The following is a 16,357-nucleotide window of genomic DNA, read 5'->3' on the forward strand; positions in this document are numbered from 1 at the left end:
CAGCTGACTCGGTGCAGTGTGTCCCTGAGAGCGCCTGCCCAACCGAGGGACCACGGGCCCCCGACACGAGTCACCAGCACGTGTGCCACCTTGTGAACCTCTCGATAAAACACATCACCAGAACCTGCTGCCGCTGACGACCTGACACCCAAACTGAGGGCTGCCCCCAAACTCTGGCCTATCTGCTTGTGGCTGAGTCCGCGAAACACAGAGAAGAGCTGAGGAGTGTTCCAGATTAAGGAGACGGCAGAGAACTAAGTACTAGCTGCTGACCTGGGAAAACAGCGGCTCAAAGGCCGTGACTGGATGTGGACTAGGGATAACGCCACATCAGCGCAGGGCGTTCTGATCCCGGGGACTACAGGGTCACGGAAAAGGACATCCTCACTTGTAGGACGTGGTTCAGGGAAAACACACACATTCTACGCAGAGAGAGACGAGGAGGGCATGACACAACTCAGCAGGTGGACAAATGCAAACAACCAGCCTTACTCTATTCTCAGAACTTTCCCATAAATTGAAAACTAGATCTGAATGAACAGCAGGCCCCAGCTGACCCTGGTGGAGGGTGGGGGCTGCTTGCTCCAAGGTTCGGACGTGGAACCACACGGCGCCTGGTGGACACCCAGGGACTGCGCACCCTGAGAGAGGACGCGGGAGGCAGGGCGGTGGTGGGAGGCGCAGGGCAGGGCAGTGGTGACTCACGTTCTTCATCTTGAAGGACTCCTCCTCCAGCGTCTCCACTGCCAGGATGTTCTCGATGGGGATGCTGCAGAGGGGCGGGTCTCCTGTGCATGGGGGGGCTGCCTGTGAGCAGGCCAGTCTCCCTCTCAGGGTCTCACACCCGCCCCCGACAGGACCTGCGTCCACAGGGCCGCCCTGGCTCCAGGAACCATGTCCGCACGCTTTTGTGGGGAGAGAGCACCTCCTTGGGGCCCCACGATCTAGGTCTGAGACCTTGGTTCCCATATGTGGCCCCGGAGGGCGACAGCCTCGGCCCACATCTGCCAAGGCCACGCTGGCAGAGCCCCACCTCCCCCATGAGGAGCCGCTCAACCCGGATGCAGGTGGTGACCCAGTAGAGACTGAGACAATAAAATACGTAAATTTTATTCCTTGGAATAAAATACGTGAAAACAAGTAAAAAGCAAACTTTTCTTGTTACCTTTGTTTTTCTGGTAGGTAAATTCATGGTTTGTCAAGCGGAACCATCTTTTCTTAAAATTCTTCATCCCAAAGCGTTTTCGGCCCTGTGCCCTCTTAATCATGAACCTGGTGGGAACAGGACACGCCGGTGGGGCACATCCCCAGCCCCCGCCCTCCCCAGCAGCCCAGAGTCACGCAGGCAAAACGACTCTCCACTTCCGTACCTGGGAGACTCCATGCAGGCTGCAGGGTTTCAGTACCTTATAATTTTGTTTCCAAGTGACAGGATTTAAAAATCAAAAGGCAAATGCCGCTACTTTTGAAGTTTAGCCCCTACGCTGGTGTCAGGTTCAAGTCACAAGCCGACGATGCCAGTGGTCTACCAGCACTCCACTGACGCGGCCCCCGCCCACCCCCACCCTGAAACATGGGCAAGAGTTGCTCCCAAGGAAAGTGCGGGCAGCAGGCCCACAGCCGTGGCAGGCTGTTCCCAAAGCAGAGACCGGCGACTGGGTCTCTGGGCTCTGTGCCCTGACGGGAGCCCCTCCAGAGGGAGGGGCTGATGGGAGCAGACGGGCCCCTGGACTTGGGTGGGTGTGGGCAGCCCAGCAGGAGCACCTGACAGTCCCTCTACCCACCCCCTTGCTCCCGGGAGAGCATCTCTCCACCCGCAGGTCCGGCAGAGAACAGGCCCAGGGGAGTGACCCCTGCGTCTCAGACAAGCTCTGGGGCAGGCCTGGTGCGTTTCAGAGACGGGTCTGGGCGGCCTCTGACTGGACAGACTGAGAACCCCGCCCTGCCTCTCCCGCTGGCCTACCCTTCCTTAAGCAGGATGGGTTGCTGCACACTCTTGGGGTCTCTTCTCCCAGAGGATGAGATCAAATCTAAGAACTAAACGTGGGAAAGAAATCAGATCATTAAAAGGGGAACCAGCATGCCTGAATATGTCCGCTCCTGGGCAGCATGGCTCTAGGGGTGCTTTGTGTCTCTTTCTGGCCCCAGAGAAGAGAGCGCTCTGGGGTGTGGTGCTAGGGTAGGGGTCCCACCCTGGTCTCCACTAGGGCTGAGTAGCTTCTGGCCCCCACCTGAGTGCACCCGCGGCTGGTGCAGCACCTGGAAGGCTGCCAGGCTTCAGGCGACACCGGGAGGTCCCCAGCATTTGTCAGGTGACCCCCGAATGCACTTCTAGTGGAGTTTGAAGCAGCCCTGCTGCACGCAACCCTACCCCAGGTTCTGCTGCTCATGTCCCACGACCGGTCTGGGTTCCTTCCACCCACTTAGCTGCCTCAGCTCCTCCCCTGCCCTCCCCTGGACACAGTTTTTATGATTTGAGAGCCAAATATGTGAGACTGCTTCTAAATAGGAGAAACAAGGAAAGCTCTAGGACCCAGAGAGATACTATGGGAGGGCTGAGTCCCTAACTCTGGGTCTGGGGTCCTGGGTGCTCGGGGCGGGGGCACCAGGAGCACACAGCCAGGACGGGGCAGGATGTGGCATCCCAGAACAACTGGGCAATAATCACGTGGGTGTGACGTGCAGGCACCGAGGGAAAAGGAAGCCCCGACCTAGACCCCAGAGAGGTGCGTCCAGCAGCCCCGGGCAGTGAGAGCCCTGGACTCAGCGGTCCTGAGACGCTGCGAGCTCACCAAACAGGGTGAAACAGTGTGAAAGGGTTAATGGTCAATTTCACGTTATTTGGATTTTAACTCAATTTTTAAACAAGCAGCTCTGCTTCTGGGGAACAACGTGACTACGGGGCAGCGAGACTGCGTGACTTGAGTCCGATACTCACGTTTTTCACTGCGTCAGCGTATTTCTGCTCATTGAAGAATTCATAAAATGCAGCCATGTAGGATTCCTTAAAACTGGCCTAAAATGAAACAGGTCACTTAACGATGCATACAGGTCTCCTGGCCAAACGTGGAAACGCTGGAGGCACAGGTGAGGACCAGCCTCAGCTGCGGTGACTGAGCGGAAGACGCCGGGTGGCCCTGGGGGGCGCTGCCCTGGGGGTGAGCCCCCTCAAGCTGCGTCTCAGCAGGCTACCTCCGCCGGGCCCTTGTGAGGTCTTGTGACGAGTGACTCAGCACCCGCCTCTGGGGTCACTTGTTCCCAGATGCAGGCACTGGGGTCTCTTCTGTGAGCCGGGGGTAGGGAGGGGCTTCCTAAAGTGGGGAGTCAGGGCACCAGCAGGAACCCGGGGAGGGGTCTCCAGCAGCCGCCCCCACGCTGCACCCATGTCCACTGTGTCCATATGAGGGCATTTCGCTCCCCTAGGTGTGAAAATGAGGTGGGTTCTGTGCTGATCTCAGCCCCGCCGGGAGCTTCCAGCCACCAAAAACTAGGACTGCCTGCCAGGGAGAGAGGCTGGAGCTCACGAGCCACCCTACCTCTTTATTTTACCCAGATTCACAGAAAGCTGAGCGTTTGCTCGAAGGGCTTGTCTACAGGGATCGGACCTGGCCCCTCATGGCCCTGCACAGAGCAGGAGGAGGAGTTCTGGGCTGGGGGCTTCTGTGGTCTCGGCTCAGCCCTTTCCAGACGGAGCCCAGCGGGCCCCTCCATGCAGGAGCCAGGTGCAGGGTCCATCCCCGAGGACGTCCCCACCTGGCCCTTGCACCACTGCCTGTCATGAGGTGCCCTTGAGTGACAGGGCAGGGGAGATACAGATTTGTTATCGAAGGGGTAAAATGTGCTGGGGGCCCAGGGAGGGCAGGGGCTGCCCCTGGCTGCGTGTGGATGAGCCATCGGTCACCTCCACTGATGTTCAAGCCCCACTTGGGCCACCAAGGGCTGAGGAGGCAAGGTCTGGGAATCCACACCCGGCAGTGGAAGTATTAGCCACCTAGAGTGACATCACCACCTACAGGTGACACCATCACATACAGTGACTCCACCTCCTACAGTGATACCACCACCTTCAGGTGATGTCACCACCTACAGATGACATCATCACATACAGTGACGTCACCTCCTACAGTGACACCAGCGCCTACAGTGACGTCACCACCCATGGTGACGCCATTGCCTGCAGCGACATCACCGCCTACAGTGACGTCATCACCTACAGGTGACATCATCACTCACAGTGATGTCCCCACCACCTGCTGTCGTCCTTTTCCTCCCAAAGAGCGGTTTCACAGCCTCGGGTGGAAGGTGCTTGAGCAGGTGGGGCAGTTACGCTCCTGGTCATGCAACTCCTCCCTGTCCCCCCCCACCATGTGCCGAAAAGAGAACTAAAGTCAGTGACTCACAGACTTGGACTTGGACAGGCTGCCGAGGGTCTGGATGGTCTTCGAGACGAGAGTCAGCGTCCTGGACGTCTGCGGGTCCTGCCAGGGACGGGGCCGGGGACAGGCTTACAGACAAGGTGTGACCCAAAGGGCTGACAAAACGAAGGCTATCCCCTAAAAGCTGCCCCAGCATGAGCGTCGTCCGCGAGTGAGCAGATGAACACGCAGACACTAGATCTGGAGGTGCCTCCAGACCGTCCCCTGAAGATGCAGCCCCAGGCCCCAGACCCCGCGTCTCCTCACACGCAGCAGTGTGACAAGAGCTGCTCAGGCCAGTGCAGGGCGGATCCTGCCGGCCACCTCCCCTGTCGGCGCTCCCGTGTGACCGGCCTGGGGCCTCCCTGACCCTGAGTGCAGGTCGCGGACTTACTTCAAACCCACAAAAGCAGGAGTGGGCCCGTTCCCCTCGAATCCCTCAGCCTAGGCTTTCCGCTTGGCGCCTTCTGTGAAAGCTCGGAGCCCGGCTCAAGAAATATCTGCTGACTGACTGGAGGGACGGCTGGATACCCAGGAGGTTGTAGATCCCCCATCCTCCCAGGGGCAGGATTAGTCACGTAACAGCCACAGTGACACCCCAGTCACCCCTTAATAGTTTTACCGACACATCGTAGATTAAAAAGTCTTGAAACCTGCTTGAGACTAAGGAGTCTAGGGCAGGCGGCACGTTCACAGCCCAGTCACTACGTGGTGCTGCCTCTGCCCTCACACGGCTCCACAGACCCTGCCCAAGCCACCTGCTGGGTCAGGAGGGCTGGATGGTCCAGGCCTGGCCGACCAGTTCCCATGGCCGGATGCTGACGTACCGTGTGGTGGGGCGTGAGCTGGAAGAGGTTGGGGGACAGGATGGCTGGAGCGAAGAATCTCAGGAAGATGAAGCTGCTGACGGCCGTGTACCTCACGTCCAGGTCGTCTGCGGCCAGCACAGGGAGAGGACAGCAGTGGGCCTTGGGCGGGGCGCCTGTGACCAGAGCCCCACTCCTCTGAGGGCCTCCCGGAGGCGAGGGCCAGCTTGCAGCCCCTGCCCCGCTCTGTCTCTGTCTCTGCTGCTAAAAGCTCAGCTCTGTCCAGCAGCTGGGCTGCAACAGACAGGACCGCTCACCAGCCCTGGTGCTGCGATGCCGAGATGGCTGGGTGGGTGGTTTGCCACAGCTGAGCAGGAGGGTATGACTTGTTCATCTCCTCTCAAAGGGGTCTGGGGCTCAGGTGTGCTGGGTAACTGCCCTCCCAGTGCCGGACGGAGCCTCACTCCCTGAAAGCAGGGCTCCTGTCCGTGGAGGGCCCAGTACAGGCCCCATTGCTGGAGAGGACGCAGTGCCCAGCAGGCGTGGGGCCTTCTGTCTGGCCTGTGGGGATCGCCCTGGGGGCTGCAGCACCACACACTGCGCTGACTCACGGCTCCCTGGGGAAGGGTGGGCAGGGTTGGGGCGGGGCCTCTTGGACCAGGCAGGGCACCAAATGGCACTGCCCTCTCCTCGGCCTGGGAAGCCTGGCCCAGGCCGTGCTGGCACGCCACGTGCAGGCCCTCAGGGAATCTGACGCCCGCCTCCGGGGCAGGACGCTGCTTTGCCCCCGCAGAGGTCTGTACAGGGTGGCTCCTGGCAGCCCCCTGAGGAACCAGCATAACGGAAAAGGAGACTCTCCTTTGGGTTCCCTCCCGGCCCAGTGACACAAAGGGCTCATCCTGTCTTTCTGGAAAATGCAGCAAAGCAGAGTCCAAGGACACTGGGTGCTGAGCTGAAAGGTGGCTTCTCTTGCTGCAAAGGCCCGAATGAAACACTGCGACACAGCGCGGCCCTAGCTCACACAGGGGTGAGCGCAGACGGGGGAGCCCTGGCAGCCCAGGGCACTTACCTTGGAAGCGCTTGGCGGCTGCCTCTCGCAGGGAGAAGAAAATGTCACACATGACAGTGGGGCAGCTCACCCCCGACTTGGTAATGACGTTGAAGATGCGGTCAACATACTGCCGCAGGTTCTCCTGTAATGGGGGGGCGGGGTGATGAGCGCTGCCTGCACCCGGCCCTCCCTCGGCTGACCCGCTGGCTGCTCAGAGCCCCCCACCACTGCGGAGAGGTAAGGGCAGAAGAAGGAGAGGGGACAAGGGAGGGGAGAGGGCAGGAGAGGAGAGAAGGCAGGAGAGGGGAGGAGGCAGGGGAGTGGGAGGGGTCAGGGGAGGGGAGAGGGAGGGGAGGGGATGGGAGGGGAAGGGAGGGGGAGGGTTGACTCCCGGTCACAGGGAAGGACCCGGGTGCTGGCCAGTCACAGTGACTCATGGAAACAACTAGAGATGAAGGGGCATGTTGCGTTTCCTCCGCCCTGCCACCCCATCAGCCTTCATGAAGAAACCACATGGAAAGATTAAACAAGGATTCTGCTCTTTTAAAAAGTGGGCCAGAGCTCTGGGAGCAGCAGGAGGCGGCCCAGGTGGGGACCCATGCTTGCTGAGGTGAGGAGCCGGCTCCACCCCACAGGGGAGCTCCCGGCTCTTTGGGGAGCACGAGGGTGCAGAGCGGGTTAGCAGCAAAGTGGAGGCAGATGAGGTGGCAGCTGGGCGGTGAGGCTGTCCCTGAACATCTGCCCTCACCCGCCCTCCTGCTGGGCCCCATCCCTCTGGCCTCACCATGTTGCTCTCCAGGCTTTCATGTTCCTTCAGCCGCACGGGGTCAATCTCACAGGACTTGTGACTCTGACAAATCTGCAAAGAGCATTCACAACCCAGAGAGTGTGAGCCCACTACAGAGCGCCAGCGGGTGGACAGCCCCGCGGACATCGCAGTGGGTCCAGAACAGCCACCACGTGACGGACGCCACAAGGAGCACGTGGGGTCGTGGCCAGGACACTGAGGGGTGCGAGGCCTCGGGCCCTGGGGGAACAGCCTTTCCTAAGACTGTTCTGCATGAGATCAGGTTCACCAAGTTTAGTAATGTTCTCACTTTAAAGTTCTGCCCGGATTTGGCACAGAGGTCAAACCAGAACCATATCCTCAATGGTCTCTCATTGCTTTTGCGACACTTCTGGGGATGCGCTGCCTACACTGGCGTCCCCGGCGGGCGGTGTGAGAGAAGCTGTCCTCTGGAGGGGAGGCCAGTCACTCCTCCCTGGTTGTCTGACCACCGGTGGGAGACAGCAGAGGCCATCTCCGCCCACCTGGCGAACTTGGGCGGGGGGTGTCCTCTGAAGGACGGGTTTTCTCTCCCATGTCCTTCTATCTTAGCAGAAACATGAGCTTTCTTAAGTGTTTGTCTGATTTGAGAAAACGTGGAAGGATCTGGGACTCACTGGCAGGTCCCCAGGGGCGGCCGGGGAGAAGCTGACGGGGAAGTAGGGTCTGCGGGCTCCGGGCCCTGTCCCGCCCCCTTGCCCTCACCTCCTCAATGGTGGGCTTAAGGGTGTCATGCAGGTACTGCATCCCTGCCAGCTTCATCGTCTCGTCGATGCACTTGGATGTCAGTGAGTTTCCTCGGAAAATGGTGTTGGGGTCCCTGCACAACAGTCACCAGTAGCGAGGTGTCCCAGGCAGAGGCTGCCCTGACCGACGCCTCACGGCTGGGAGTCCTGAGCTGGGCTCGCCTGCCTGTGCAACGAACCCATCCACCGCCAAAGGCCAACACACCCACGGCCACCACCAACGGGCACCTCCTCGTTCTGCGCTTTGAGGGCCCTTCTGCTCCTCTGGGTCTAGGTCAGCACAGGAGGTCACAGGGCACCCTCCCCCAGGGCACACTCCACATCCTTCTGTTCTGACGGTCCCAGGGTGCCCCGCCCCAGCAGAACCCGCCTCCCTGGAATGGCCACAGGCCCTGGAGCCAAGGCGGCCCGGCCTCTGCCGTGGGCTTGAGGTGGGCTTAAGACTGATTCGCAGCTCCCACCTCAGGCACCGAGCCCCTCGGGGCAACGGGTGCTCCTCACCCCTTCCTGCCTTGAGGCCTGGGGTTTCCAGAGAAAAAGCACATCTTTGAAATGGGGAGTGGGGAGTGTATCTCTGGAGGAAACCTGTCCCCGGGAATCCTCCAGCGCCTGGCCCCCTGCCCTGCCCCTCACCGGACTCAGGCCTGACCCGGGGCCACACTCACTGGGTCCGCCGGACCTCGGCGCTGGCGATAGCGCAGATGAAAGGCACCACCCGGCCATAGTGCAGGAGGAGCCGCACCAGCGGGACTGCCGCCTCCTGCTTCTCCCTGCACACCTCGCCCAGGATGTGGGCTGCAGACGCCGAGACGGGCTGGGGAGACAGCGGGTTAAGGAGGGTGAAGGAGCCCAGACCCGCGCAGCCCACTAGCTCGGTGGTCCCTCCCATCACAGTGAATGTGCTCTTAGTTGAGGCAGAAAAACACATCTTTCATGAAAACCCCCATCAAAACCTCCAATCTACACACGTGCTCCGGGTGGGCCTGCTGGGCCTGTGCCTCCCCTGCGCCCCCACGTCCAGCACCAGGGCCGGCGAGCAGAGGACTCATGACCTTGGGGTCCCCGTCAAACTAAGGGTAAGTCGCCAGCCATGCTGGGCTACCCCCAGCTCTGGACGCAGTGGGTGTGAGGGCTCCCAGCCCAGCAAAGGGGGCGCAGCTGGCCCTGAGCACGGGGGCAGGGCCCTGGGGCGTGCCGCACACGCAGTACCTCCACGTCCGCAGACCTCAACAGCAGGTCCCGCAGCGGGCCGTAGTAGTCGGAGGAGAAGACATGGTCTTCTGTGTAGACCACGTTCAGCCGCAGAGACCCCAGGTCCCCCGGCTTCAGGCTCTTACTGCCATTGTCTCGGGGCTGAAGGAAGTACCTGGCACAGGACAAGGGGACGAGGCAGCGTGAGGCAGCCACACCCTCCAGGGGCTAGTTCCCTCCAGGGTCAGTCCACACCCTGCTCCATGTGGTCCTCCAGCCTCCGGTGGTGTAGATTCTGAGGAGAGGGGCTCTGGGAGATTCTGCAGGACACCCCCTGCAGGGTATGTGCACCTGGGGGGTCTCCCACCTGACACCCCCTGCAGGGTCTGTGCGCCTGGGGGGGGTCTCCCACCTGACACCCCCTGCCGGGTCTGTGCACCTGGGGGAGGTCTCCCACCTGACACCCCCTGCCGGGTCTGTGCACCTGGGGGGGTCTCCCACCTGACATCCCCCTGCCGGGTCTGTGCACCTGGGGGAGGTCTCTCACCTGACGCACCCTGCAGGGTCTGTGCACCTGGGGGGGGTCTCCCACCTGACGCACCCTGCAGGGTCTGTGCGCCTGGGGGGGGGTCTCCCACCTGACATCCCCCTGCAGGGTCTGTGCACCTGGGGGGGGTCTCCCACCTGACATCCCCCTGCAGGGTCTGTGCACCTGGGGGGGTCTCCCACCTGACGCACCCTGCAGGGTCTGTGCACCTGGGGGGGGTCTCCCACCTGACGCACCCTGCAGGGTCTGTGCAGGCGGCCTGCATGGGATGTTTGTTATCAGGCTGACCACAGAGCCTCAGACTCAGGTGGAGGTGGGAAAGTGGAACAGTGGCAGGGACAGGCAGCCTGAGAGGGGTGAGCCGTGAGCAGCTTAGGAGGACGCCGGGGTAATTTACTCGTGAAGGTGAACACCCAGCAGGTGCCTGTGACGAGCAGAGCCTGGATGAAACGACTCTCACAAACGTGTGGTAGAGCTCCTGACGTCAGAGGGGACGGTGAGCTTGTGCTGCTGGCTGGGCAGAGCCCGGGCACGTAGTCACCTCGCTGTGCTCCTGACCAGACACCCTTTCTCTTCCGCTCACCTGGGAGGCCCTGCAGGCACCCTGTCTACTCTGAGCACACGGCCAGGTGGCCTGAGGTGCAACGTGGGCAGAGTGTGTCTGGCTGAGGCACCGACCTCCTGGGACTCAGGTCACATCTCTGTCTTGAGGCCACGGCCATCAGCCCAGCAGGGCCTCCTGCGGTCCAGCCTTGCTGGGCCCCGGGCTTAACGTCTGCACAGAACTGAAACACCAGTTCCGGTTCCTGGTGGCGGGACACCCCTTGGGGCACAAGCAAACCAGTATCACAGAGAGAGCCTGCAGGTATGCAGGGCTCCGAAGTGTGCTGTGCCATGTGTGTGCCGTGTGTGTGCCGTGTGAGTGCCGTGAGGCATGTGTGTGACGTGTGGCGTGTGACCCGCACCCCCTCCCACCTGAGTCTGTTAAAGGAGATGTGGGAAGTGAGGCCGTGGCGACCAAGGTGTCTGAGGCGCCTCGCACTGGCGTTTCCTCCCTGTGATGCCATGTGACCTATGAACTACTGTCACAGGAAGCCAAGGTGCCACAGGGACAAGAAGGGACACGGGGAGCAGAAACCTGGCCCCCAGGACGCATGGGGGTGGCCGAGACCCCAGTCGGGCATAAGTGGACATTCGTCTGAAACCGGCAGGCCTGCGCCCTGCACCAGGGCACCCCCAGAGACGGAGGGTCCAGAGTGCAGTGGGAGGGGCGGGGGGCAGAGCAGGCGCGGCCCCCTCAGTGACCCGCCAGGGGACTCTGCCTGAGGCTCAGCCACCACCCTTCAGATGCTTGCTCAGCGTGGCCCCCCATCCTCTGAGCCCCGTGCGGACGGGAGTGGGAGGCCCCCCATGCCCTCACCAGGCCTCGTAGGGGCTACACTGCCGCAGCACTTTGAGTGGGATCCGCAGCTCTCCCAGAAACTCGTCCCCGAACTTCAAGTTGCTGGCGTTCCAGAGGTCCACCCTGGAAAACACCAGTCATACGGGCCTCTTAGTGGGAGGCCGGAAGGGGCAGGGGGTCCCTGCACCCCTGCTCTCTCTGCAGAGAACCCAGAGCCTTTGGTCCCCCACTGGGGCACAGCCGGCGTATGAGGTCCCCCCGCCCTCGTGTCAGGCGGGGCAGGAGGGGCTGCAGGGTGCTGAGGCCATCAGTGTCCGTGTCCTGCACCCGGGAGGCCTGGTGGAGCAGGACCACGGCCCCGGGGGGCACGGTGCCCTCGGCCTGCAGGACTGGACGCAGGGTGAACAAGGACTGGCTCCTCTGGGCACGTGCAGAGAACGGTGCCGCCAGGGATGGGCCAGGCTGCCCACCTCACGGCCAGGACGCCCCACGTCCATCATAGGAGGACATGTGGTGTCCCTGACGCCTCTCCCTCCACCTGCACTTGGTCCCTGCACCTGCCAACCTCGTGACCCGCCTGTGTGATCGCGGCTGGGAGGCTGACGGGGCGGTCACGTCTCGGTTGCCCCGTGTGGAGAGCCCATGCCCTCCTGCTGAGTGTCCTGACCCTCACTCAGCCTTTTCCCTCGGACAGAATGCTCACTGCTCCCTTCAGTTTGGGGCCTGTATGTGCATGACAGACGGGCGGCATTCCCGTGTTAACATTGCGCACACCCCACAGGCTGTAATTTAACCCCTGGTCACTCAGGACTGAAGACCTGAGACCAGCTCGACCACACTGGCGCGTCATGGGGGAATTCCAGGAGATGATACCACCCTTCTTCCCTGCCAGGCTGAGCGCAGCAGCAGTCTGGGCGAGGGGGACACAGGGGACGCATGTCCCACATCACAGCACCTTCCAAACAAAGAAAGCAGAGACTGACCCTCCAGGTGGCATTTCAGCGATGAGACAAACCAGCCACCAGGCTGCCTCGTTTCACAGATATTCTCAGTTCACGTGCTCACAGACACACCTAGGACGTCCCTTGAATTCAGAGCCCAGTCCTTCAGAAACACTCCTTTCTCTGAGCAAAGGGCAGGGCTGGTGTCCAGGGAGCAGCTGGGGCACAGCCACGCTTAGAACAAGGCCTGAGGCCTGGACTTGCCTGGACACAGCACTTGGGGTCACTCTGCTTCTGGTTTACATTTTGAAATGGAAGACTGAAACTGACTGGAAACACTCAGGACGCGGCTCAAACCGAGACGTGTGTACAAAGGCCCGTGGAGGTGGAGGGACCCGCAAAGGGGAGGGAAGAGCCTCGGCCGACCCTGCACCTGCTGGTCGCCCCCCGTGCCCAGAACCCCACTCCAGGGCCTGGTCACTGCTCAGAGCCAGGTTTTTGGGAGGAACCCAGAGTCCGCCCCCAACTGAATGCCCACGGTGCTTCCAGGGAACCTCAGGTGCCTCAGGAAAGCAATTTTCAACCACGTCAAGACTGGAGAGTCCCTCTGGTTCTTGGGGACGGGGCCGGTTAGGCTTCACTGTGGCCAGCCCCCCACTGTGACTCGGGTCTCCCACCCTAGTGGGGGCTACTACTCAGGGCTGCGTGGCCCTCAAGTGGATGCTGCGACCCTCGACCTCTAGGGTGACGTGTGCAGGCTGCACACCGACCTCCCTGCGAGGCTAGAGCGGCAGGACCCCGTGCCAGGCCAGGCCGCGCCCGCCTGAGGGGCAGGAAGCCTTGGCCTCCAAAGGTGCCGCGGAGCCGACCATAAAGCCTGGGCTGCCCGTCCAGCCGCCTCCCAGCGACCTGGGGAGTTCCCGGCTCTAACTTCCAGCACTCCAGTGTTAAAGTAACAGAGAAAGAGGAACCCCTCTCTCTGCACCCCCCCCCCATGTCAGGACAAAACAAAGGCAGGCGGGAGGTGCGATGGGCGGGGCGCAGCCGCCAGCAGGGACCCGCCCGCACACGCGCTCACCGGATCTCAAGCTTGTCCACGTCCTCCTCCTCGAAGTCGAAGTGGGACTTGCGGCTGTAGCTGCAGGGTCGGGTCACCTGGGGGCAGGGGGACAGCGCTGGGCCTGCCGCCCACTCACACCCACACTCCGTCCTGCATGCACACCCTGCCTCTGGGGACCCACTCGGCTGGAGTCTTGTGGCCCAGCTGCAAAGGGACCGTCCAGGGACAGAGGCGGCTCTTCACCTCAGCCTCGGGTCCTCCCTCCACACCCTCTCCAGGGCTACCAGACGGGGAGATTGCAGCCCCCGCACCTGAGAGACGTGGGGGCCAAGGACAGTGGGGAAAGGCCCAGGTCCTCTGCTGGCCCTAACGCACCCTTCATCTCATTTCCCAAAACTCCGCCTTCTGGCCCCAGCCTCACTACACCTAGACAGACCCCCGCAGCCTGGTGCTCCACACGCCCGCTGGGCCTGCAGACTCCCGGGGAAGCCCTGCCCGCGGCCCGCTGCCCGCCTGGGACAGGGCGCCTGGGACAAGCTCGGGGCCTCTGGGCCTTCTTCCTGCTGTCCTGCCCTGGGCGCGCCGTCCGACCTGTCCGGGGGACCCATATTCTGAGAGCTCCAGGGGTGTCTTGTCTGCCTGCAGCTGCTCTTTTGCATCAAGACCTCACTATTTCTGGGGAAACAAGCCCCCTCCCGGCTCAGGGAAGAGGCAGAAGACACAAAGCCCCAACCTAACAAACGGTAAACCCCCAAAGGCTCGATAACTTGGAAAGTATTAATTTGTCAGCATTCAACTGAAAACTGGGTTCTGCTGGAAGCAACAAGTGGCCTTTCTTCCAGGGAAATCGGAGCTGCAGGCTGGAGGGGGTCTCCCGTGTGCCAGATGGAACTCTTGGAAGGGCGTGCTGGAGGCCTTCGGACCCAGATTCTGCCAGACTCTGCCAGACTCTGGGGGTGGGTTCAATCACACCGGCCCCCAAACACCAACCTCAAAGTAAAACACTTCGTCGAACTGGGGGTTGTTGGTCTTCTTTTTCACTTTTGTCTTCTTTGCTTCCGACCTGCAGTCGTGGGAGGAAGGATTAGGGTGGAAACAGCATGGCTGACACTAAACCTGCCAGCCTGAGGTGAGCCACCAAGTGCGTGAGCAACGCATCTCCGAAGGTTCCTGTTTGTCTCTGAGCCCAGATGGTATGCAAACCAGGAACCTCTACTGAGCCAAAAATACTCGCTGTGAAGAACACAAGGTTTCTTTCTCAGGAAGCAACTTCGGGGCAACAAAGGACACAAAATCCTCCATGTCTGGGCTCCCCACGCCCCCACTGAACGACCCTCATCGCCTCCCATGCCCACGCCCTCCCCCGGCCACACTTGCCTGTACGGTCCTGCCAGTGTCACCGTGGCGTAGGGGTCACACTGCCCGTTCACGATGGGGAGGCCCTGGCACTCAAGGATCCTGAGGAGAGAGGTGGGAAGGGTCAGCAGGGGACAGGAGGCCCACAGCCACCTCCCAAGACTGCCCCAGGGTCCGAGCTGTCAGCTGTCTCAGCAGCTTCGAGCCAAGAGCCACGCGTGGGCAGAGCTGACCGTCCCTGCCCGGGACCGTCTGGGGGCAGGAGAAAGTGTGTGTGCATTCCCAGGAAGGGCAGAGTGGCCTTGGCTGAGCAGGACATGGCTCTGGTGACTTCTGCAGTGATGCTCAGCCCCACTTCTGAGGAGTGGCTGGAGAGTTTTGTCTCCCGCAGTCCTGCCAGGTGGGGTCTGGGGTTATGTCTGAGTCATTGGTGGGGACCACGGCCCTGCAGGCGAGGGCACGACAGCTGCAGCCTGGGGTTGCCTCCTTCACACCCCTCGCAGCGGGAGACCTGTGTCAGGCTTCCCTCCCCTGACCCTGCTGCGGGCTGGGGCTCCCTTTGCTCCTAGATGGCAGTCACACCCGCCCTGGTTACTACCCCATCACCTATCACCCTGGTCTGTTGCTGGACTGTGCCTGCTCCTGCTCCTGGCCGGCCTGTGTTGAGCAGATGTGGGACCCTGTGAACGTCATGCTGTGGGTGCCCAGATCCTGGGGTCATCTGGCCCTCATGCTATCTGCGGTCAGGGGTCTCTGGTTTGAGGAGCAACTGTTGTCAGGGAGGTGCCAGCAGCCTTGCCCCACTGCCTGGTGCGGCCCCTGACGTCCATGCTGAGTGTCCAAGTGAGAACAGGGCCTTCCACTGGGCGGGGGGAGATTCGAATGACCCCAGGCCTGAGGTGCCCCACCTTGGGCGTCCACGCAGGCCCAGGGAGCACCAAGTCCCCCCTCCAGGACACACTCACAGTGGCCTTGACCCACAGCCCCAGTCTGTCTCCTCACCCACCTCAGGCTTCGCCTGGGAGACCCCGCTGCCCATGCCTGGTTGCACCCCCAGGACAAGAGCCAGCCCCTGGCTCACCTTGTCTGCCCCAACTCGGGGCTGACCACCCACCATCTGGACAGCTCACTTGACGGCGTCCAGCCCCAGTGACTGCCTGGCAGGAGGCAGAAGCCCTAACCCCACACTAGGGCGTTGAGGGTCTGGCTGTGCCATTCTCCCTCATGTCTGAAGTTGGGAGACCACGGGTCCCTTGCACTTGGGGAAGCCAGGCGGCCTGGGCAGCTTCCACCTTCCTGGGAAGCCTCGAGGTGCTGACCCATCACCGGACGCTCCTGACCAGGCAAGGCCTCTGTCTCCCGGTTCCTCCTCCACGCAGCTCAGGCCTGTCCTGAGCTGGGAGTGGTCTGATGGACCCCTCTCTCCATTTCTCTGGCACTTTGTCTGGAGCCCCCGTGAGACAGGCTGGGTCTCGTGAGGGCCCACAGTTTCCACCAGCCTTAGCCCGTGTTCCCAGCCCTCTCTCTTCACTCTTTCTGGAGCATTTCTGCTTCTCCCCCACTGCTGACCCTGTCCTGGTCACCTCCTCTCTCCAGGAACTACCTCATCTCTAAACAAGTATTTTCTGAGCTCTCGCCACATCTCGGACACACGTCCAGGGACGGGCATGGAGCCGTGAGCACAGACGCTCGGGGGGGGGGGGGGGGCTCCAGCGCAGGAAGGCCAGACGCCTTCGTTCCCACTTTATGGACAAAGGAAGCAAAGCTTCCCACTAAGCTGGCTGCCCGTCCTCCTCCTCCAGCTGGACACACAGTGGGGTGCAGGGCCAACAGACCTCCTCACTGGGATGGGTGATGGACACCCCACCTCCCTCAAAGCGGCAGTGAAGACCCTTCAAGACCCCTCAGGGATGAGGAGAGCAGGTGCTTCCAAGGTTACAAGCCACCCTGACCCAAAAGAACAGGCTGGACACAGAAGGCAGGTGTCTCTAAATGGCAGGGGCTGGGATTCGCCAT

General features: G+C 61.7%; 1 protein-coding gene across 6 annotated transcripts in view; it reads right to left on the reverse strand.

Annotated features, from left to right (window-relative positions):
* RASA3 (RAS p21 protein activator 3) overlaps positions 1-16,357 on the reverse strand; it is a 77,766-nt gene that overhangs the window by 7,563 nt on the left and 53,846 nt on the right. For all 6 annotated transcript variants that reach the window (XM_072976608.1, XM_072976605.1, XM_072976609.1 and 3 more), the window contains 15 exons: positions 14,363-14,443; positions 13,976-14,048; positions 13,004-13,080; positions 11,003-11,107; positions 9,054-9,210; positions 8,510-8,658; positions 7,804-7,918; positions 7,057-7,131; positions 6,291-6,414; positions 5,243-5,349; positions 4,401-4,478; positions 2,939-3,016; positions 1,964-2,037; positions 1,166-1,272; positions 706-788 (listed from right to left, as the gene is read on the reverse strand). In XM_072976608.1, coding sequence (XP_072832709.1) covers positions 706-788; positions 1,166-1,272; positions 1,964-2,037; positions 2,939-3,016; positions 4,401-4,478; positions 5,243-5,349; positions 6,291-6,414; positions 7,057-7,131; positions 7,804-7,918; positions 8,510-8,658; positions 9,054-9,210; positions 11,003-11,107; positions 13,004-13,080; positions 13,976-14,048; positions 14,363-14,443 — 1,483 coding nt within the window. The remainder of the gene's footprint in view (positions 1-705; positions 789-1,165; positions 1,273-1,963; positions 2,038-2,938; positions 3,017-4,400; positions 4,479-5,242; positions 5,350-6,290; positions 6,415-7,056; positions 7,132-7,803; positions 7,919-8,509; positions 8,659-9,053; positions 9,211-11,002; positions 11,108-13,003; positions 13,081-13,975; positions 14,049-14,362; positions 14,444-16,357) is intronic.

Source organism: Vicugna pacos, chromosome 14, assembly GCF_048564905.1.
Source record: "Vicugna pacos chromosome 14, VicPac4, whole genome shotgun sequence".
NCBI classification, from domain to species: domain Eukaryota; kingdom Metazoa; phylum Chordata; class Mammalia; order Artiodactyla; family Camelidae; genus Vicugna; species Vicugna pacos.